At 32.3% G+C, this 23,036-nt stretch overlaps 2 protein-coding genes across 3 annotated transcripts; one reads left to right on the top strand and one right to left on the bottom strand.

Moving 5' to 3' along the window:
• Positions 1–12,895: 12,895 nt before the first annotated feature.
• LOC107935047 (inositol-pentakisphosphate 2-kinase) lies at positions 12,896–17,281 on the top strand. 2 transcript variants are annotated; one of them, XM_016867588.2, is made up of 9 exons: positions 12,896–13,188; positions 13,272–13,382; positions 13,497–13,700; positions 13,816–13,963; positions 14,545–14,585; positions 14,706–14,816; positions 15,027–15,632; positions 16,001–16,206; positions 16,891–17,281. In XM_016867588.2, exons 2-8 carry the CDS (start codon positions 13,278–13,280, stop codon positions 16,115–16,117), a joined length of 1,332 nt encoding a protein of 443 aa, XP_016723077.1. In that variant the 5' UTR covers positions 12,896–13,188; positions 13,272–13,277; the 3' UTR covers positions 16,118–16,206; positions 16,891–17,281. The 2 variants fall into 2 exon arrangements, with proteins under 2 accessions (XP_016723077.1, XP_016723075.1); XM_016867586.2 differs by having other exon boundaries at positions 13,263–13,382.
• A 2,587-nt stretch (positions 17,282–19,868) lies between these two features.
• Positions 19,869–22,846, bottom strand: LOC107935093 (bifunctional nuclease 1). Its single transcript, XM_016867652.2, has 11 exons — positions 22,662–22,846; positions 22,078–22,411; positions 21,707–21,877; positions 21,575–21,624; positions 21,425–21,481; positions 21,267–21,332; positions 21,073–21,147; positions 20,541–20,659; positions 20,350–20,441; positions 20,200–20,264; positions 19,869–20,086 (listed from the first exon to the last, which is right to left on the bottom strand). Exons 2-10 carry the CDS (start codon positions 22,382–22,384, stop codon positions 20,203–20,205), a joined length of 999 nt encoding a protein of 332 aa, XP_016723141.2. The 5' UTR covers positions 22,385–22,411; positions 22,662–22,846; the 3' UTR covers positions 19,869–20,086; positions 20,200–20,202.
• Positions 22,847–23,036: the final 190 nt, after the last annotated feature.

Raw genomic sequence — 23,036 nt, 5'->3', positions numbered from 1 at the left:
GACATAATTTTTTTTTAAAAAAAACTTAAACATTCATTTATCATATAATTTTATTATTAATTGATCATGATTAAAAAAGTTATGGATGTGGTAGGTCAAATCTAGGTCCATTTGTTGGAATATTAATAAAAAATTTCAGAAGATTTCATGATTTCTTTTTATATATTTTCTTCAATTTGATAAGAAAAATTGAACATTGAATATAGTGTCCATGCATGACTTTCATGCAAACGAGAATAAAAAATTTGAGAATTTATGAACAAAATATCAATAAATTTATTTAAGTATAATTAATTATATTTTTTATTTTTGAGTTTGGAGTTAATGATTTAGATTTTAGGAGTTTCGAGTTTTTTTTTAGATATAGTTATTAGTATTTATTCATAACTCCTTCACTATTTCTTTTAACCAATAGGTTGGGAGTTCAATTCCACCCATGAGAATGGAGCACATTTCTTGGTTAGTCTTTTACCTCTTTGGAGAGCACCTTCGACCAAAAAAAAAATCAATCTTTGTGTTATACCAAATTCAACATGTGAATATCTAGAAAATATCAACCAAAAAATTAATCATGTAATCTTTTGAAGTTTATATTAGTACGAGCGAATGTCTAATGCAATATCAGTGCATGAATCGCATGCACCATCAATGAACAACATTATGATACATCATCGCTAATGAAATTAAATAATAATAATGGAGGACTTGTAAATAACATTGTCAGTCATCCTTAAAGTTATGACAGAATTTTTTGATTAACATGCTTTAACTATGCAACTGAATAACGACATTATACTAAGATTTTTGCCTACCTCTTATATTCGCCTCTAAATGTACGATCTGGAGTTAGTTGCCTTTTTCTTTAAAAGCACATGTAGAAAAAGCATTGGTGAATTTATCCTCATGTTTTGAAAGCTTTAGTAACAATGGGGGACCGAGTCCATAGATGAAGTAAACATAAAAATTGGGAACCTAATCAAAAAGGCATATGCTAAGAAAATTAGATCAAAATATTCTTCAATTAATATCAACACATTTATTACAAACATTGCATGCCCTTTGCTTGTTGGAACCAATTTGCAGCTGGGAAGAAGGATAATTATTTAATTCGTATATGAGTTTGACATTTTTTTTAATATGATATTTTTGTTATTTTTTGGTTCAATGTGATACTATAAAAGTTATATGTTTTGGTAGATAACAGTGTTAATTCGGATTTTAGAGTTGATTTAAAGAAAATTCGTAATTAACTAATAATATTATAAATTAACTTTAATCAAATCAATTTAAAAACCCGATTTAAATTAGATTCATTGGATTGTATTTGACAAATTAAACGCAAAATTAAACGAATTCATAATCAACACTAAGTTTATTCTATTAACAAAATCATGAAAGATTCAAACATAATAGTATTAGCAATTAATTTTCATCAAATCAACTCTAAAATCAGAATTAAACATTAAAAAAATAACACCGTTAAATATATAACTTTTGTCAAATATAAATAATAGATTAGACTAAAAATAATACAGGTACCACATTGAAAAAAATGTCAAAACTGAATACCAAATAATATATTAAGCCGTTTAAATAAAAAAAATATCATCTTAAAATTATATTTAAAAATTGAAGTTAAATAAAGGAGATAGATAATCTTCGAAACAATTTTCCTTGTCTGTGTAGACAAATCAGCCTATCATTGAATACCACTTGGAAATTTAATCACTTAATATTAATTAATGAAGTGTCCCTACCATTTAATGCCATAATATTACAACTCATTAATTAAGATTTTCAATTGAAATTTAAAATTTTCAAATTGAAATAGTACTACATAAACTTCAATTTAATGCAATTATACATATTTTGTAATAAATTAGTTCATTCGCATTTTGTAATTCAATTATCATTATGCTGGCCACGAGTTTTAAAGTTACTCTATACTTAAAACGAGAATCGAACCCTCGACTACCACTTAAGGTAGAAAGGACCCTTGCCATCTCACCTAACTCTCGTGATTAATTAAATCAATTTGTATACAATTTGATGATATACAAATAATTTGTAATTAAGTGAATTATATAATTAATCATAAAATTATTATTGAACGGGTCAATGTATAAATGTAATGACAATGTGAAGGTCTAGAACTAATTTTTAAGAGTATTTAATTATTTAGAAATATTTCGATTTAGTTATATTTCAAGTTTAAATTATGTCGAGTTTTAATTTTTTTAATATAAGGCTAGATGATATAAATTTAAAATAATTCAATTTTGAAGATATTAAAATTTGCTTAAATCCAGCTTTAACTTGAAATTGAGCTAAAATTTAATTTTAAAAATATTTTGTAAAAATATAATAAAAGTAATATCTACATGCAAATTTGAATTTTTTATTGAACTTCTATGTAAGAAAAAGAATTACAGGCAGAACGGAAAGGTCCTCTCACATGTAATTAAAATTTCTCTGCATAGTTCACTTTTCGAAGCAATTTAATGTGCAGGCAGAAGGGACTGGTCCTCTCACATGTAATTAAAATTTCTCTGCATTGTTCACTTTCCAAAGCAATTTAATGTGCAGTACTTTTAAAACTATGGTAATTTGTTATTTCAAATTTCAAGTTTATAAATGGATGCACTTTTCCAATGATTGAAATGATTGGGCAATAGAAAGCATGACAGACGTTAGATTATTCGTTTATATTTGAAGGTTGGTAGGAAGATTTAGGGTTTTTTACCTAAGTAGGATAAAAAAAAAATACTAAAATAATATGTTAGAAAAAAAAAATTACTAAAATAGGTTATTTTTTCATTGGAGCCTATTAGATAAGCGCCAATGAATAAAATAATAATTTTTTTTGAATAAAATATAATTTATACTTTTCTAGGTTAGTATATAACCCGTATAATACATAATATTGGCGCCTATCTGGAAGGCGCCAATGGTGGTGCCTATTTGGGAGGCGCCAATGGTGGTGCCTATCTAGGAGGCGCCAATGGTGGTGCCATATTGGAAGGCGCCAATGCTGTGATTTTTCTCTATAGATACCCCCAACACAGACATAAATTTGACTACAGAAACGGAAGAAAGAAGAAGGAAGGAAGTAGAAGAAAAGAAGGAAGGAAAAGAAGAAAAAAATTAGGTATTTTGGTTTTTTTTTTTAAAAATAGAATGTAGAGTCTTGTTAGTAATTTTATTATTTGAAAGTTATTTTGTCATGTTATTAATTTTGTTAGCTTCTGAATGAAAAATTTTGCATTAAAATTTTTATGTATTTTGTTTACATTTTGAAACTGTTTTAAGAAATTTGAAATTCTTTTTTACAGATCTAGTATTGAAAATGGAGAATCAGTTTTTTGTATGCGTTTATTTCGATGGAGAAATTTTAACAACAACTGTGGGATGTATATTTGAATGTCGCAAACAAGTAGCAATGAGATTTGATAGAAATATCTTGTTTGATGATATGAAGGAAAAAATTAGTGAAAAAATTTATAGACGTTGTGGGAGAAGGATATCAAAAGTTTTCTACAAGTTTCCAGTATCAACAGATCCAATAAAATTTACCGAAATGGAACTTGTAGACGATGAAGACGTGGAAACAATGGTCGCTCTTTATTGTGGGACTTCGAGTAACAAAAATGCACCGATTCAGTTATTTGCTGAGTTAGCCAATATGGAGGCAACTGAAGATCCCACTCCATTAGGTGAAGAAGATGGAGTTGAAGCGCCGTGTATGGTGGTTCCGGTATCATATGTTGATAGTCAATTACCTATACATGGGATAAATATTGATCTTAATGCTGCAGCCGAGACTGATGTGGTTGGTGATGATGTATACTATAGTAGTGATCCTGTTGATTACGAAGTGGATAGTAAGAGTGATCCCGACGCAGACGAGGTCCCGGATGATATTGACGACGAAGGGGTGAATGAGGATGGAAATGTTAATGCGTCTTCAGTGGGAAACCAGATTCGTCGTATTGTGATACACAATAATCCTGGGGCACACATGTCTCGGATAGATCCCGATGCGGCACGGGCAGCTGAGTTTCCGGAGTACCTTGAAATACCACATGGTTACCGAATGGGCGTATATTCTGATCTAGATGAGTTACGCGTGGGCCAGAGATTTGAAAGTAAGGAAGAATGTATGTTTGCGATTAAGCGGTATAGCATGAATATATCAGTAGATTACAAAGTCATCGAGTCTAAACCAACATTATATATTGGAGAGTGTTGGAGGTCGGCAGAAGGCTGCAATTGGCGGGTACGAGCTGCATTTATGTAGAAGTCGCAGATGTGGGAAATACAAAAATTTGTTAGGCCCCACACATGCACTTCAACACGTATGACAGAAGATCATCGAAAACTTGACTCCAAACATGTCTGTACATGCATCATGCCAATGGTGAAAGACATGCCGACCATTAAAGTTTCGGTACTGATTGCTGAAATACAAGCACGATTCCAGTATCGAGTATCATACCAGAAGGCATGGATAGCTAAACAGATGGCAATGGAGCAATTGTACGGAGATTTCGATGCATCGTACAATGAATTACAGGGATGGATAGCCGCCATGAGGGAACACGTGCCGGGGACTGTAATTGAGTTACAGACACGATCTTATGACGGTCCAAATGACCAACTACAATCGAGAAAAAGAATTTTCCATCGGATGTTCTAGACTTTTGATCAATGTGTGCGCGCATTTCCCCACTGCAAACCATTTGTGCAAGTAGATGGAACCTAGCTATATGGAAAATACACACAGATCTTACTTCTTGCGGTTGCTCAAGACGGCAACAGGAACGTACTCCCGATAGCATTTGCCATCGTCGATAAGGAGAACATGGAATCGTGAGAGTTCTTTCTTACCAACCTGCGGAGGTATGTGATTAGCAATGATAATATTTGCATCATTTTCGATAGAGGAAAATGATTAATTGCAGCCATTAGGCGTTCTGGTGTACCATGGCGATCTGTTTACTGCATCCGGCACATCGCGGCTAACTTCCAGCGAGATTATAAGAATGCAGACTGGAAGAGACAAGTTGTGAGAATGGGTAAAGAATTACCTTATCTTTTAAATATAAGTTTTAATGTTTTAGAGCAATACTGTAACTTAAATTTTTTTAATACATATGCAGCGTACGAGCTAGAGCCACACATTTTTCGCCAAAGAATGGCCCGGCTTGAGAGTGACATGGAGGGTCAAACCAACACATCTTTCCGGCAGTGGCTGGGTACCATGGAGCCGTGGCAATGGGCTCAAAGTTTTGACGAGGGCTTTCGTTATGGTCAAATGACTACAAACTTAGTGGAGGGGATCAACGTTGTGTTATTAAAAACACGGCATCTTCCAATTTCATCTGTCTTCTTGGCAACGTTCTACAGGTTGGCTACCTTGATGCCAAGAATAGGTCAGCAACAAGTGAACCAGATGGAGGCGGGACATGTCTTTGTCGAAGGCATTAGGGATGCAATGGTTGTAAACCGTCGAATGGCGAGGTCGATGACAGTAGAAGTATATTCACGACATAATGAAACGTTTCGAGTTACAGAGACCATCGGTCGTCGACCCAGTATACCACCTAGGTCCTACGGAGTTGATCTCCAAAATAGACGGTGCGATTGCAGAAGGTTTCAAACACTTCATTTTCCATGTGCACACGTCGTGGCAGCTTGTGCTAAAGTTGGGTTCAATGTAGAACAATTTATCGATGAAGTGTACACCATCGAACGCACGTTGCGTGTATGGGAAAATGAGTTCCCCGTGCTTCCTGACCTATCTACTTGGGACGTACCTCCGGCGACCTTCGAGCTAGTCCCAGACATAAGGTTGCGTAGAAACCTGAAAGGTCGTCCGCAATCATCCAGAATCCATAACGAAATGGACATTAGGGAGAAATCTGACGGGAATTTGTGTGGCGTATGCAGATTACCCGGTCATAATCGGAGTAAATGCCCTCTCCGAAACTACCATGTTGGACAATCGTCTCAATCGAGTAGAAATTGATATGTACTTCATTACATAAATATGGTTTGAATCACAAAATTGTCTACAATTTGTTGCAGTTATGGAGACATTTTTAAACCATTGTAATTTTATTTAGATAAGATTTCAATATTCATACAAAATTACAATATTCATAAAAAAATTATAATATTCATACAAAAAAGTTAAAATATTCTACAAAATTCTAATCTAAACTATAAACACTAAATATAGATAATTTATAATTAATAATTAATAACAAAAAATTCACAATATCTTCTAAAATATATTCTAAAAAATCCACAAACTATAAACTTTTTAAATTATAAACAAAATTATTTATTCAAAAAAATTCACAAACTATAAACTTTTTAAATTATAAACTTTTTATGCAACGGTGGGCAGAGGACACCATTGGCGCCTCTCCATGAGGCTCCTTCATTAGCGCCTCTGCATGAGGCTCCTCCATTGGCGCCTACTAGGTAGGCGCCACCCGACTCGACCCAACAGTATTCTGACCCGTATTTTTTAAAAATATATATTAAAAAAGTATAAATTATATTTTATTCAAAAAATAAAAAAATTATTATTTTATTCATTGGCGCCTATCTAATAGGCTCCAATGAAAAAATAACCTATTTTGGTAAAAAAATTTCTGACATACTATTTCAGTATTTTTTTTCTATCCTATTTAGGTAAAAAAAACCCGAAGATTTAAGTACGAATATAAAATTTGAAAAATAATTTTGGAAAAAGAATTAAGTTCATTTAAAATATGGGTTGAGGTCGGGTTTGAATATTCAAAATCTGAACTTGACCCGTTTTTTAGTTTATAATATTTTATATTATGTTATTTTTATATATTATGTAATTTAGAACACACTAAAAAAATAAACCTATACTAAATATATAATATTACTCTTATGCAAAAAATAAATAATGTTAATATGGCTATATGAAAAATTTCAATAAATAAAAAATTATAAAATTATTAGATATTAAAATAATATAATATAAATATTTTTTTCAAAAATTAAAAAAATAATACAGGCGGGCTTAAAATGATCTTGGGTTAGTTTTTTGCAAATATAGGAGGGTTTTGATAAAATTTTAAGCTCATATTTCAAGCCAGACAGGGTTTGAGTAAACATAGAGTATGTTAATATCATGCTTAGGCTCAGCCCAAATTCGACTCAACCCGACCCATAAGTACCTCTAAATATGATAAATGTGTATCAAATAAAAGATTATGTCAAACTTATTCTAATATAATTTATTGTTGTATATAATATAGATATATGGTATATACATATTTGCAACAATCTCATAATGCATATTACATCAAAGAAAGAAAGAAAGAAGATAAAGACATAGACTAAGTATGAGATGATGATCAATTTGAATTGTGAAAGACAAATCATCAAGTTGGTTCAAGGATATTACCATTGATACCTAAGGGATAAATTTTGAGATTAAAAAGCTTTCTTTTCAAACCAAATAATGGTGTTGTTTGAATCGGAGTCGGAAAAGTTGTATCCTTTCAAAGAGGTATATATGTACAATAAGGTTATTTGAATCACATTGGATCAGGCATTAGAATATCGATACGAAGAAGAGCATTGAATTTGACAAAAAATCAGTTGGACCGGATTTTTAGTGATTTATTTAATCGAACGGAACGAATCAATTAGATTAGTAAATTGATGACTTGATCAGTTTGACCACTGATCTGATCTTGAAAACCTTGAGGTACCTATTGATACTTTATATATAGACACTAATAATTAGAATTGAGAGATGACTTGAGTTCTTCAATTCTGAGTGAAATATTCTATACAGGATCATTATTTCATCTTCGAGTGTTTTCAACTAAATTTATTTCAGTTTAAAAACAATTCAAAAGTGCAGTACGAATTGTTTTGTTTGAACAAAGACATTGTATTCTGAGAATAATATTTCTTGATTATTTTGCACAAAAATAAGAAATATTTACTTTTAAAAAGATTTTTTTTCGAAACAATTTGTTTGTATAATTTATAATTTTTTTTATTTTGGATCCAAGCAAATTTTGTCATACAACCATGTCACCATTTATATGCATACATAATTTTTTTTCATAAAACTTTATTGAACTACATGTGTTTGACCAAAGATTTATATTCAAGTCTTTAATTTACATTAATCTCAATTTTGATCTCTCGACAATTCTACCTTTTATATATATAAATTTTTCATTAAAAAATGTAAAAAAAAAAGTGAATGGATTATCAAAATCTAGTTGTAGGTAAGTTTGTCCATAGGTCCAATTCGAAGGCCGTTCGAAAAATGGGAGGGTTTTGGTAAAAATATGAGCTCGAAAAATAGGCTTGGGGAAAAAAACAAGACCTATCTAAAAAATAGGTCGGGCCTTGGGTAAGGCTTTTTTGGCCCGAGCTTGGTCCAGCCTGGCCTAAATTTGCCAAAAGAAAAAATAATTGTTTTATTGTTGTTTTTTATTGTTTTGCTGCTATTTCCCTATTATTTTCTCACTATTTTGCTACCATTTCACTACCATTTCACTACTATCTTGCTACTATTTTATTGTTATTGTTTGGATATTGTATCACTTTTTTTTATTGTTAATTTTGTTACTATTTTAAAGGCATTTACTTGTTAAGTTGCACCTATCTTAGTATTATTTAAATATACATATTTTTTTAATTTGCAGGGAAACATTTATTTTATTACTTTTAGTATATTTGATGTATTATATTTTTTAAAAATATATATAAATAAAAAATTAATACAGGCGAGTCAGGTTCGGGTTTTATCATTTTTATCAAGGTCAAAATTGAACAAAATTTTAAACTTATTTTTCTGGGCCAACCTGGGCCCGAGCCTAATAAACGGATCTAAGATTTTGATTGGGTCGGGTTCCCATGGACAAGATTTAAGCTTTTGAAATGTTTTAAGCTATTCTTCTCCGAATTGTGCAATAACTTTTCCATGAGTAATTCTAATCAATTAGGACCATTAATTTTAATTAAATATGCATAATCTTAATTTAGGAAAATATTCTTGCTTGAGTCATGCGAAGAAAAAAGAGAAAAAAAAATCCCAAAATTCGTTTAATTTCCCTTTCCTATCCAATAACATCATCTAATATCTATTTTAGAACTTTTTCAATATTAATAGGTGACGCATTTATAACTCTCTTGAATACTAACTCAAATAGCATAAATACCATTGACAAACTCTTAAAATCTATGGGCTCGACAATACATAGAGGTGTGATTCACCATCCATCAATAATTAAGGAAAAAATCTCTAAAGAATCTTTCGAGTTCTTTTTGTCAAAATATGTTGTTAGTGTTTGTATTTTGATAAATTTTGAAATTTAATTTCTATATTTTAAAAGTTAAAAAGAACTGAACTTTTTAGATTTAAAAATTCTAGTACAATCATCAAAACGGTTAGCGTTTATATTATGTCAATTATATGTCAAATAATATGAGAGCAACCTAATCAAGATGGTAGGTTAGAAAATTTTGACAAAAATACTATCTGTCTTAATAGTTGAACTAAGATTTTGTAATTGAAAAAGAGAATTTAATTTTCAAAATTTTAAGTTTATAGACTAAATCTCAAAATCTAATAAAATATAAGGACTTGCGACATATTTTAACCATTCTTTTACTTCCTTTTATGCTCAAGTGATGAGGATAAAAGGGTTGATAAGGTGTCTCTTTCCTTCATCTTTGACTATTTAGTAGAAAAAGAAAAGCAAACAAAAGGCATTCATAAAGTGAAAAATAAGAATCTTTAAAAAGTTTGATTACAAAATTTCATCCATTATTTTGAAACTTATTTATGAACATGTATAATTTATGGGTAAGAAATATATTCTCGTTTATTGAGGATGACGTATTTTGTATATTATCAACAATATTTAATTGAACCCAGATAGATCATTAAATTGGAGGGAAATTGGAATTTAGAATTTCATTATGGACTAGATTGGAATGGAAATGAAGTATGAGAGATTAAATGTAAAATTAGACCTTTGTTTTAATATTATGTAGGAGGACTTTTTGGGTTAATAAACCATGAGAAATGGGAAATCACATATTAAATTTAAACTTAATTTTATGAATGAATTGTGGTGAAGAGGTAAAATGGACATCATATTAGAATTTGTGATTAATGGAAATTAGATTAAAGTGAGGTTTAATTCTAACCATTAAATTGCCATTAACTTTGTTAGAAGTAATATTAGCCACTAAATTAGGTTAGTGGAATAACATGGAGAAAGCAATATGAAAATGAAAGGAAGAATAAGGAACTTTCTCACTCTCATGCATATAGCTGGTTCAAGTGGAGTAAAAGGTGTCAAAAACATGGAATGGTGGCAATAGGTTAGATTGACATGTAGTCCACAATGTATGTATGAGAACGATGGTGTAAGGGGGAAGTACTAATAAACCATTTTATGCATTTACGTTCACATGATAGAGAAAGGATAGAGTGACAACAAGCATTTTTAAATACTCTTCTTTTACCGTTTGACCAAGAGGAAATTGTACAAAAAAACTTGTCATCCCATCCTTTCATTGCATCAATCTATTAGGTTTTCATGACACCATAGAGAGACCTCACCACCTAGGTCACTGAAAGATTATTACTCATCAAAGGAAGCGTTGATTTGAAGGAGAATGTGAAGGAGAAGCTAGGTTTTAAAGTTGAGGTGTTAAAGTGGTGAAGGGTGAGAAAGTATGGTTAAGTTACATTCATGTTTAAAGATATGTATTAGAATTATATTACATGTTATCTACTTTGCGAATTGTGATTGATTTGTGTTATTATATGTGTTTTGTGAAGATAAAGTGTGTTAGAATTGCGTGACTCAAATTCCTCTTAAAATAAAATACAAGTGGCAAGATAGGGGATCTGCGAGCTGCACAAGTAGAACTCGTATAGAAGTTTACTTCCTCTATTTGATATTTTATTAGAATAAGGTACTTTAACCTTACTGCATTACTTCTATTAAACTTTTATTAGAATATGGTTTTACAAACCTATAAATAGACATAGTCTATACTCTTCTTGTATGATTCGAATTCAACATAGTGAATTTTCTTCTCCTCTGCCTGTGGTTTTTTCCCAAAAGAGTTTCTATGTAAAATTTTGTGTGTTATATTTTCTCTCTTTCTTTGCGATTCATTGTCATTATCGACGTTCAACTTTCACAAAGTGATTGAGGGATGTGGTGGAACCAAGGGTAAAGAGAAGGTCCTTTGTTGAAAAGAGGAGAAGAATTTAATTTCATTTTGATAAGCTTGGAGTATTATAAGTGCTCATTGAATTCCAACTTACCATAATGTTATTGTGATTGAACTATTGTGAATGTGTCTAATAGTTAAAATAATAGCCTTGTAATGTTAAGTTGGTAAAAGACTTGAAACATAGTTAATAAATTGAATATGCATGAATAATGCTATGGTTAGTAATATGAGAACAAGACAATTAGATAACAAAATGGTCAGAATGATGAGATTAACATGATTTGCACTTTTTAGCACAAGGTGAATAACATCGATAGATTAAAAATATTAATTAAAGGGTTTGATTGATTATTTCTAAAGTTATAGGAAACATAAATGTATATTTAACACGTTAGATTGTTTTTCACGTCAAAGATTAGATTCGAGAAAATTATAGTCAGACTTTGAATCAATCAGAGTCATACCTGAAACAATGTATATATGCATTTAATATTATTTTGATTATGTTCATATAGTGTATATATTTGGCATCTACCTAAGCTTATTTTATATCTTAAAGACCTTGGTATGTATCTGCTAAAAAGTATCACATGTAATGTTATGATTTGTGTATGGTTGGTGGTGTTTAATTTAGTATAATGCCTTGGAGTGTTTCAAAATGTTATGGTATGGAATTAGGCTTGTTTGTTTTGAACGGGATTTTGGATTGCCTTACACCTAAATATCGATATCTGTCTCAAGTCTTTGAAGTCAATATCTAAATTAAGTTTTGAGAGGGGTATTGTGTCGATACCTACCCTTTTTGTATGGATACTTCTATCTTAAGGTATCGATATCTCAACCTAAATTGATGATGTTGTTGCTTATTGATGGAGTATATTGTGAAATGATGCATAAATGTTTAGATTTAATTAATTATATTAAGATTTGGATTTTTAAAAGCCGAAAGAACATTAGAACGGCTACAGGGTGCCTTTAGACATTAATTGTAGCATCGCTTATTTGAAATCATCGACGATCAAAGCAAGGGGTGTTATAAAAAGGATTAAATCCTAAATCTTAGCATAATGGAGAAATTAAAACGTGAATTAAACCTTCAAAATGTACTACTTATATATGCTTATAATTAAACCTAAGGGGTAGTTTTCAACAAACACACCGAAACTATCATTTAAATTTTAAATCAGTCTCTAAACTTCAAAATATTATAATTGAGTTTTTGAAGTATCAATATTTATTAACCAAGTTCTTTCATCAGCTTACTTGTCAATTTAGATCTAACGTGAACCATATTTAATACACTTAAATCAAATTGTGACAACACACGCACCATTACATGGATAGCTTGGATCTAACAAATTAAAAAATAAAATTTAGAAGGATTTTTTTAACATGTTATATCGAAGTTGTCCATGTAATAAGTACAAACCTGTTAATAATCCAAGTCATACTTAAATTAACATTTAATGCCCAAATTGATTAAGCTGGCCGAAGGACTTGACTGATACAATATTAATATTTCGAGTATTCAGTTAAAATATTTTAAAATTAAAGAAGCAATAGAATAAACACTATTAAATTATAATCTTACACTGGAATGGAAATCCTAAAATTAATAAAAAACCTATTTGAGCTGTGCAGCCAAAAAGAATTTTCAATTTCAATTTTGTTTTACAGTCAACTAAAAGCTGAGCTAATACTGATTACAGTCCCGCCATTTTCCATTAAAAGAAAATTAAAGTTGAAAACTAAAGCCGTCCTGTCAAATTTTTTTCTCTAATTAGTAATTTTCAAGACGAAGATGATGATGATGATGATGATAAGCTACAACGCTTTGTTTTCACTTATTAACTCATTCTCGATTTTATCCATTTTTTACAGCTTTTAATTTACTCTCCATTGTAGAAATTTCCCGATCAGGTATTTGATTCGTTTCAATTTTTTTTTTGAATTTTTAGCTATTGTGTTTTTGTTGATTAGTTTATGAATCGCAGCCGTCGTAGATTAAAATGGAGATGGTGATTTTAGACAAAGAGGATGCGGTTGATTGGGTTTATAGAGGTGAAGGAGCTGCTAATCTTGTTCTCGCTTACACTGGATCATCTCCCTCATTTGTAAGTAATTTTGAATTTTATTCAAAAAATTTAACATTGGAAATGTTAGTATCATGTTTGCTTATTTTATTTTATTTTTGGTTTGGGATTTTGTTGATATAATGATGAAAAAAGATTGGGAAAGTGATGAGAATACAAAAGTCACAACGTAAGGGGAAAAGTAGAGTGAACGAAAATGAAGTTCTAACAGCGCATGAACGGCTTCTTTGGCGAGAATATAAGGAGCTAATGGTGTGGCCAAACAGAGAGATTGTACAGCAACTTTATGTCAAGCATGTAATGAGCCCATTGTTAGGACCACAACATGTCGATGCCGGGGTATTGTCAAATAGATATATGTACTGCTTATCATAATTCTGATTTCAGTTTTTATGAGCTTTTTATAATTTGCATATTGATTGATACTTAATGTGTTTGGTTCTGAGCTTGGCAGATGCGTGTTCGTGTAACTAAGGAATTCCTCTTGTCAGTTGAGAAGAATGTGACTTGTCGTCGGCCTGCTTGTCGAATTGATTCATCACAGGTTGATGTGAATCGTGATTCTGTTCTGATCATATCGGATCATTCAGTCTTTATGAATGGTAAATTTCAATCTTTTCCTTATAAATTTTGATGCTTTGTCTCATGTTTTTAGAAATGTTAAGGGAGGATATATTTTTTCCCACTCTTACAGACAGTGGAAAATAGGACTTCTTAATCTTGTTCAGCTAAGTTTAGTTAGATGGGTTTATAACTACCTTCCAATCTAGAATGCTGGTGCCAAAATATTTTCCTGATAGAGTTCTATGGCAAGGAAAGGACTAGGAAGTAGCTCTCCATATGTTTTCTATATGGAATTTTGTACATCTAAAATTACTTTGAGCAAAGTAGCCAGATGAAGATTCTTTTTTCTTAATGTGATTTTTTAACTAGATTGGTAAATGGTAACTTGTACCTGCGCAATGTGTTTATGTGCGAAAATCCAACAGTTTGAGAAGAGCTTATAGACATGTATGTGGTCTTCCTCAATTTCATTTTCCTAGAACTTAGCTCTGATGTCAAATGCAAGTACTTGAATATAACCAAATATGAAATTGGGTTCCATTAAAAAATAATATTTAAGTTATGCAATATGGCAAAGCCTCCATTAGGATTTCATATCATTGCACTTTCTTTATTTCAGGTACTGTTAAAGGTGGACCATGTATAACAGTTGAGATAAAGGTGGATACCTTTTTACGTCTCTTTTCCCTCAATATCTGTGTTATCAACTACGTTTGTGTCTGTTATGCATTTTCATTCGCTCTACTAAAGTTTTACTTTCCATTTGTTTCGGTGAAGTAGCCCAAATGTGGATTTCTCCCAATTTCAAGATTCATAGCTGAAGAAAATGCTGTTAAAAGAACTCTAAGTCGATTTAAAATGCACCAAGAACTGAAGTTGCATAATCAAGAGGTAACTTTTGTTTCTTTATATTTTATCGTTTAGTTAGTTATTTAATTATTAATTTGTGTGTGTGCTAAGTCACTATTATGTCCACATGCAAGAGAAGAGTGTCTATTCTGGCCCCTTTCTTCCCCTGATAGCTAATATGGTCACTTTTTGTTAATATTTATGTTTATTCTCACTTCCTTAATATTTCTGACATTTCAAAAATATTTACAGATATCAGAATATAGTGAATATAATCCACTGGATTTGTTCTCTGGATCCCTAGACAGGATATGTAAAGCTATTGAAGCTCTATATGCCACCCCTCAGAATAATTTCCGTGTATTTCTGAATGGCTCTATCGTATTCGGGGGCTTGGGTGGTGGTGCAGGCAGTACTACTGTTCTGGTCGGTGAGGCGTTTGAAGATTCACTCAAGGATGTCATTAAGGCAGATGATGGCATGTGCAAAACTAGCTTTATACAGCTTGTTGCTGAGACAGTTTACAGTTCGGGAGTATTAGATCAACTTCTTGAAGTTCAGAAGCTCGATGCTTATGACATTGAAGGGGCAATTCATGCATATTATAACATAATTTCTCAACCTTGTATGGTTTGTAGAGAACTGAGTAAAGACAAATTATCAAACCGTCATACTTCTTTGCACTCCATTCCTTTGGAAGAAAGCTTGAAGATTGTGAAGGATTATTTGATATCTGCTACTGTAAAGGACTGTAGTTTGATGATTAGTTTTAGACCAATGGTTGATGGAGATGTGCTATCTGAATCTTCTCACAGTACTGTATATCTAGGATCAACTAAGCAAGTTTTTGAGTACAAGGTAGACTTTCTTGCCATTCTCAGTTGCATCTTCTGTCCATTATTAAAGCTAAAATATTTTATTTAGTATTTTCATGGCATTTGAAAAGGAATCTCTTGAAATGCTTTTTTTGATACGCTTTGGTCTTCTTGTTCAAAACCGTTTTGAGGTTCTAAAGTCAAAACTTTTTTATGGTTTGCAAATATATTTTTGCTGTGGATTTAGTAATTTGCTCAATCTTTGTAACAAATCCAGAGAAAACATCATATAGCTCTCTGTTTTAATATAGTAAGGAAATTGTTTTGGGCTGAAATTGAAGTCCTTTATGACAAGGTTTGCTACTTTCTTCTCGTGTTACTGTATATCTTATCTAAGTTGCAAATTTCTAGGTGTATTTCATTGATCTGGATTTGAAACCTTTGAAGAAAATGGAGGACTATTACAAGTTAGATAAGAAGATTGTCAACTGTTATTGTCAGATGGCAAAAACTGAGCATAAAAGGTGATAAAGCTGCTAGAAGGGACACATATGAAGAAGTATTGACATAAAAGATGTGCTTTAAAAGACATTTTCTTTTCCTGAAGATTTGTACTGGTAAGTGCAATTAGTTCTTATATGTTTCGTAGAAGTAAAGTTGTAGGAGTGAATATCAGAATTACTTATCTTTGGGCTCAAGTTCTTCCTTCACCTCATTTTGCAACTTTTGGATTTCCCTTTGAGAAACTAATTTATTGCTGTATATTTTGCTTAGAGATTTATGCTTGTTTATTTTATTATTATTATTTTCTTTCTTCTTACGTGGAAATGAAATGGTCCTCTACTTTCACAGCAGTTGCGTATTGATTTATGGTCAGATTTGCCTATGAGAGGGGCTACTTGGTTGGAATGCTTGTCCAATTTGTTGTATAACGCCCAGCATAACATAGACTTTCTCGAAATCAGATATGCTATGCATAACTCTGAAATTTGCTATCCAGTTTGTCTTACTCTTACCATAGGATAGTTGATAATTTACCAGAAATGTTACTCCTATACTTTGGTCTTTCTAGTCTATAAATAATTTATCATTTTTTATAGAACTACACTATTTTTCAACCCTTGAAGGAAAATTTAGACCAGTTTGCCATTGAACTTTTCCTGTTTATATCGCTTCTGTTTTCAGTTTTGCTAGTATCATGTAGAAAGATGATTATTCATGCTTGAAAGAGTTAATGCATTTGCACTCAAAACATTATGTAGTTGTAATGCTTACAATACATGCATGTCATCTGGTTTCAGGAGTGTGGGTTCATTCCATGACCAGCGGGAGCTTCACAAGAGAGAAAAAGAGAAAATGATAAGACTGCAAGGGTTTGGGCTAACAGGGAAAATGATGTATCAACTATCAACCACTTACTGCCATTATATCATGAGCCCGCGCAACCAATTAATTCATACAGCTGGATATTGAAATTACTGTTTTTAGTGGAAGCTTTGATGGTATTTTATGGTGGTGAAAATTGAAGTTATTAGCAGACTTTCTTAAATGCACTCTTCCTTTGAAGCTTATCAAAGCAGAATTTTTTTTGTGAAAGTCTAATTGTGAATGTTCTTTTTCCTTCTTAAACCTGATCAATTAATGTAATGCTTGCATTTGAAATAATTAGCATAATAAACTTCTTATAGAAAACAGCTTGAGTTATGATTGGAACAGACACTAAAAGCATGCCTAACAGGGGTTTGATTTTTGGTTTACATTAATGTACATTTTCATTTTTCATCATGTTTCTTTCTGTAGAAGCTCTGCTGTCCTTTTGTTTTTGACTGATATCTTCTGTGCGTGGTTAGCATGGTCCATGGTCTCCTCGGCCATAAGCCTGTAGCTTAAAATGCATTTGATTTGAAGATATGACCTCTTCATGAAAAGCTCTACCATGTTTTGGGATATGTGTGAAATCAACATGGTAGATTGTTTAACTCTTGATTTGATGTTTATGCTTACTGAAATTATTCACCTCTGGGTAGTCTGTATTGGAATTTTGTAGACCTTTTGTCCAGACAGAAATGGAGATGCCAGGTCTAGAAAGCTTGGACGGTTGAGCGAGGTCCATTCTCGTCCTAGAGTTCTATGTCTGCAATTTCACACATATTTCTGGCTTGCCAGGTATTTCTTCAATGCTTCAATATTATTTTTATTTGTTATAGTTCAGTTGATTCCACACTTATGAGAAAGATATTTCAATTCTTGGGAGATCATTTCTTAGCTTTATCTGCTCTTATTGATTCGAGTAAATTCGTATACTACCTAACTTGGCATTGTGGGTAACAACCACATGTTTTTTATTTCTGCTAATGTTTTAGTAGGATAAACTGGGTAAAAGTATCATGGAGGCTCTTGTACTAGGAGTCAGATTGTGTTTTGCCTCCTTTACTCAAAAAATGAGCAAATTAGTCATTGTACATTAGATCAAAGAGTAAACCGGTCCTTTTTGTTAAAAATTTCATCCATTTCTACTGCTAAAAATTGGCATGGTTGATAAAATAATTAAACAGTTACTTTGATGTACAGGATCTTATTTTTAACAATAAAAATGGATGGATTTTTTAACAGAAGGACCATTGTGCTCTGTAATCTAATGTATAGGGACTAATTTGCCTATTTTTCGAGTAAAGGTGGCAAAAAGCAATTTGACTCCTAGTACAAGGGCCTCCATGATGGATTTTCTGGATAAATTACTCCTAATTCAGGGACCTAGATTCATTAGCTTAGAAACATAAAACTTTTGCATTAGTTGCCAAATGTCCATCTCTACCAAAGCCTATTATACTCGAGAATCAGCTTTGTTTTGCGATTGTTGTGAAGTCTTGCTTGTATGTAAATGTATATTTTAAAGTTGAAGGCTTGAGTGAAAAGGACCTAAATGAATGTTTTAAGTCTTAAGTTTTGTCCATTCAACTCCGAACCACCACCAAGTTTATATACTAACTCATTCTAACATAGTCTCCTTAAGAGGAGGAATAAACGTGGATAACCATAGAGAACCTTGTTAAGTTGTACTTAAAAGCCCGAGTAATGCCAATGAGGCCTTGGCTTGTTGGTTAAGGCGGAGACGAGTCCTTGAGTACCTAGGTTCAAGTCCCATCAAGCACAATTGTGATGTGTGGGTCTTCATCCCACCATGTGCATATGCCATGAGTGAGTTTGTCTACGAGTTTGATTCTACATTAATAGTTGGTCGGATATTATATCTATACAACTTGTATTGTATTTGTAATAGTGAAAAAAACGGAGACCCTGACTCCTTGAGTACCCAGGTTTGAGTTTCATCGTGCACAATTGTGATGTGTGGATCTTCGTCCCACCATGTGTGTATGCCATGTGAGGGTTTAGTCCAGTTTTTTGTCTGTTATACTTTGTATTGATTTGATTCTATATTATAGTTGGTCGGATATATATTTATACAACTTGTATTGTACTTGTGAAATCTAATGTATTTGTAACAGTGAGAAAACAAAAAAACTCGAGTAATAGAGCTACTACATCCAAATTTCAGACAACATGCATGATTCGTAAGGACGAGCAGAATCAATCATGGACCGGCAAGATGTTACGATTTTGAACTCAGAAAAGACATGCTAGAGATGTTTTTGTATGTTATGGAGGATGATGATCTTTATAAATCTCACATATTCCAGATGTATTACTTCTTGTACGTTTAAAAGAAGCTCCATTTCTTTTTAGTAGCTGATAAGCATATATGGCTTGTTCTTAGTATTATCTTAAACTGCCAATGTTATTGACAAATTTGAGTATGTTTTAAGGTTACTTCTTTTATGGAAGGAAAATGAATGTCAGTTGATATGAATGATCTTTCTTTGGAATAACAAATTGATAATTCTAAATTTTTTTGAATATTTTCAGTTGAGTGAATTTTGAAAGTTTTTTAAATATGTATCGGTTTAATTTGAGTCTTAAAAAATTAGGGTAATTTTAGTTAGAGCCAATTTCGAGTTTGAATAATTTCAATTTCAATCGCCTTAAATTTAAAACATTTAATTGATCTTACATTTAATTGATCTGCTAGTATGTCCTTATATTAAGAGTTAGATTATATTTTGTTAAAAAAATAATCAAATTAATCTGTCCTTATATTAAGAGTTAAATTATATTTTATTCCCTTTATTAAAAAAATTTAAATTAATATTTCTACATTAAATCAAAAAGTAAAATTTTATCCATTTTTAGTATTAAAAATGGCATTATAAATTGATAAGCATAAACCAACGAGCTTAATCTAGCATATTACATCCCATTTTTCTTAAATGTATGTATCTATACATATATTTACATACTTCCCCCCTTACATATTTGGTAGAAGATAACATATATATAACCGAACCGATTGCTTCGCTACCGTATGTTGCCACTGCCCAGCTGAGTTTATCGGCTTCCAACAATAATTCCTATTTACAATCGGAGTCGGCAATGGAACAACTGAGACATCAATAAGAACTCGTCAATGGTCTATTGACTGGAGCCGGAGACTAATATAAGAAACACAATTAGACCTTAAAGGATTCAACCTAATTTGGGTTTATTAACACCACCTGTCACGTATATTTCTTCAAGTTCCTTTGAGCTCGAAACTGACCTAGCTTGTCTCTCAAGTCGGCTGTCGGAGAGTATCACAATGATATATGTTAAAAGACGCAAGCTACAATTGAATAGATAAGGGAGAACGAGTGAGAGGATGTTACCGGCATCCTTGTAGCGTTCCTGATTGATAGCCTTGTTTAAGTCACAGACAATGTTGAACTCCTCTGTGTCGAGGCAATGCTGACCGCTTGGCCTGGAAACGTAAATTAAAGCATGTTACATTCTAACTGTTTGGAAACTGCAAGTGTAAGCGTGTTCTATTATCTTGATAAAAGAGCAAAAGCAATCTAACTGATCAAGTTCGGTGAATAATAAGCCGTCTGAAGCTGGGGACTGTGTTGACAACTTCCCTGGTTCGATTACGCACATACCGTCACTGTATGCCAAGTACTTGTTAACTTGTATAGGTACCTGCATAACACAAGCATTTGGTAAGAAAGAAAAAAGAAAAGGAATGGTAAAAGTACCATAGAAGCTCTTGTACTAGAAGTTAAATTGCATTTTCCCCCTCTTAAAAATCAGCAAATTAATCCCTATATATTTAGATCAAAGAGCAAATTAGTCCTTTCTGTTAAAAATTCATCTATTTGTACTGTTAAAAACTGTTGTGCTCGATGGAATAACTAGACAATGTACGTCAGCATGACATACAGGGACTAATTTTTAACAGAAAAACCAGTTTGCTCTTTGTTCTAACATAAAGGGACTAATTTACCCATTTTTTGACTAGAGAGGGCAAAACACAATCCGACTCCTACTACAGGGACCTCCATGATACTTTTACCAAAAAGGAACTATACTAGAAAATAACACGTAACGAGTACCTTGCACCTCACGGCAATGTTGATGGCATCAGAAGGCCTAAGGTCAAAACAGACAGACTCTGTCTCATCACCGACCTGTGAGAACATCATCCAACATGAGTCGATGAAGACTATACAAGAATATCCCCAAGTTAAATGTCACACGAATGTGCTAATAGTGGAACCGGAAGTTCAACATTGAAGTACATGTATACCTTGGTCAGATAAAGCTGTGCAAAATAGGCCTCGTGTACTCTTTTAGTAACTCGAACAAGCTTTACCTGCAAAAACCCGACATAAACATCATGAATTCACAATCAGATCTCGAATGAATGAAGATAAGTCCGAATATGGTGGCAGAAATGAACTGTACCGTGTAGCCCATCTTGTCAATCATGTTCTTCACTACTTGATACATAGTAGGTCTAGCCTGGAAATGATAGTCAAAACATATGTTATGATTCATATTCAATACAAAACCGATTCCAATCCTAACTCAATGGGAGAGAAAGCAATAACATACGATTTGGACATTACGTAATGCTGCCATGAGCAACGCACTTGGCATCTCCACTGAAATTGAAATCAAACGTCAACAATAAAAGCTAATAAACAGAGCCAAGAGATAGAAGGATCAAGTAAAATGATCACATACAAACAATGATCGGGAGAAGAAGACCGGTCCCATCTTCCATCTTCAGAACGATAGCAGGATGCGGTGCATAATCCGGGAGATGACCACCTTGAGGATTGTTATGGACACATCTTAAATGCTTACCATCCCTCATTTTGATCATAAATCCATCAGCTCCACTCCTCACCTCAACTACATATGAAACAAACATATATATCATATCATTTCATATCATATCAACAATTATCCATATACAAAAAACCGATTCTATATCTGAATTCATACAACAACATATCAACAATTCTCTACATATAAAACCCGAGTCTATATCGAATTCGAATACGACAATAACATCAAATACGAAGTAATTCATTAGCTTAAAAACCACATACCAGCTTCAACCACACTAGAATTAACATAATCTTCATTGTTCTCATTGAAATTCTCAGCCATACTTCCATTCCCATCGGAAGATGAACTAAACATACACTGCACCGTGGTGTTAAACCTCCTCCGCCGTTTCAGGTGACCGGAAATGCCACGTGGCTTACCTTTTCCATCAACTATCCCTCTATATCCCCATATATCACTTCGATGCAATCTAGTCCTCGGAAAAGGCCCATTAAACGGCAGCGTATAAACCCCAACTTGCTTGCTATCAACGGCGGGGCAAATCACCGGTCCTTGCAAACAAACCATCTTTCTTTTTGGTCCCTCTTTCAGAACCTACCCCACAATTTGAAACAAATAAAAATATCATATATCAGATATTTTTTGTGTAAAGATAATATCTTTAAAGGGAAAAATAAAAACCCACCAAAGATCAACACTCAATTACAATAATTAAAGCATAAATTATTTTTTTAAATGAAAAAATTATAGATAAAAATCAAGACTCTAAGTGTTAGTATAGAGATGAAATGATCAAAAGGGTCGATTTTGATCAGCGATCAGAGCAAAGTTTTTAGAGAATTACGAATCTTTGGAAGTTGAAGGAAAGCTTGTGTTATGAAAGAAGCCTTTTTTGATGATCAAAATCAAAGAAAAAAAAACGAAGGGAAAAAAGGAAGGAAAATAAAAGAGAAAATCGAGAAAAACGGAAAGTAAGTAAATAAACCGACAAGTTAAGGATCAGCCGAAGGAACGAGAGATAGGCAGAAGATAAGAGATTCTTTTCATAGAGGCTTGAGATTTTTTATTTCTATGTTAGTCCCTGAATCTCGTGATTGTTTCCATATTGAGGTTTAATTTTTTTTTCATTCATGTTAGTCCTTGAACTTGGCAATTGTTCCCATATTTAGGGGCGAATCTAGAATTTTTTTAATGAGGGCCGAAATAAAATTATAAATTT

Source organism: Gossypium hirsutum, chromosome D06 (assembly GCF_007990345.1).
Source record: "Gossypium hirsutum isolate 1008001.06 chromosome D06, Gossypium_hirsutum_v2.1, whole genome shotgun sequence".
NCBI lineage: Eukaryota > Viridiplantae > Streptophyta > Magnoliopsida > Malvales > Malvaceae > Gossypium > Gossypium hirsutum.
The sequence above is the reverse complement of the archived record's forward strand: the minus strand, read 5'-3'. Positions and strand labels throughout refer to the sequence as shown.

Coding starts and splice junctions, on each gene's coding strand:
- LOC107935093 (XM_016867652.2), bottom strand. CDS start 22,384: ATGGTTTGTTTGCAAGGACCGGTGATTTGCCCCGCCGTTGATAGCAAG. Junction 21,482..21,574: donor CATTACGTAATGTCCAAATC/GTATGTTATTGC, acceptor TATCATTTCCAG/GCTAGACCTACTATGTATCA. Junction 20,265..20,349: donor GGAACGCTACAAGGATGCCG/GTAACATCCTCT, acceptor ACTCTCCGACAG/CCGACTTGAGAGACAAGCTA.
- LOC107935047 (XM_016867588.2), top strand. CDS start 13,278: ATGGAGATGGTGATTTTAGACAAAGAGGATGCGGTTGATTGGGTTTAT. Junction 13,383..13,496: donor CTGGATCATCTCCCTCATTT/GTAAGTAATTTT, acceptor TGATGAAAAAAG/ATTGGGAAAGTGATGAGAAT. Junction 15,633..16,000: donor AGCAAGTTTTTGAGTACAAG/GTAGACTTTCTT, acceptor GCAAATTTCTAG/GTGTATTTCATTGATCTGGA.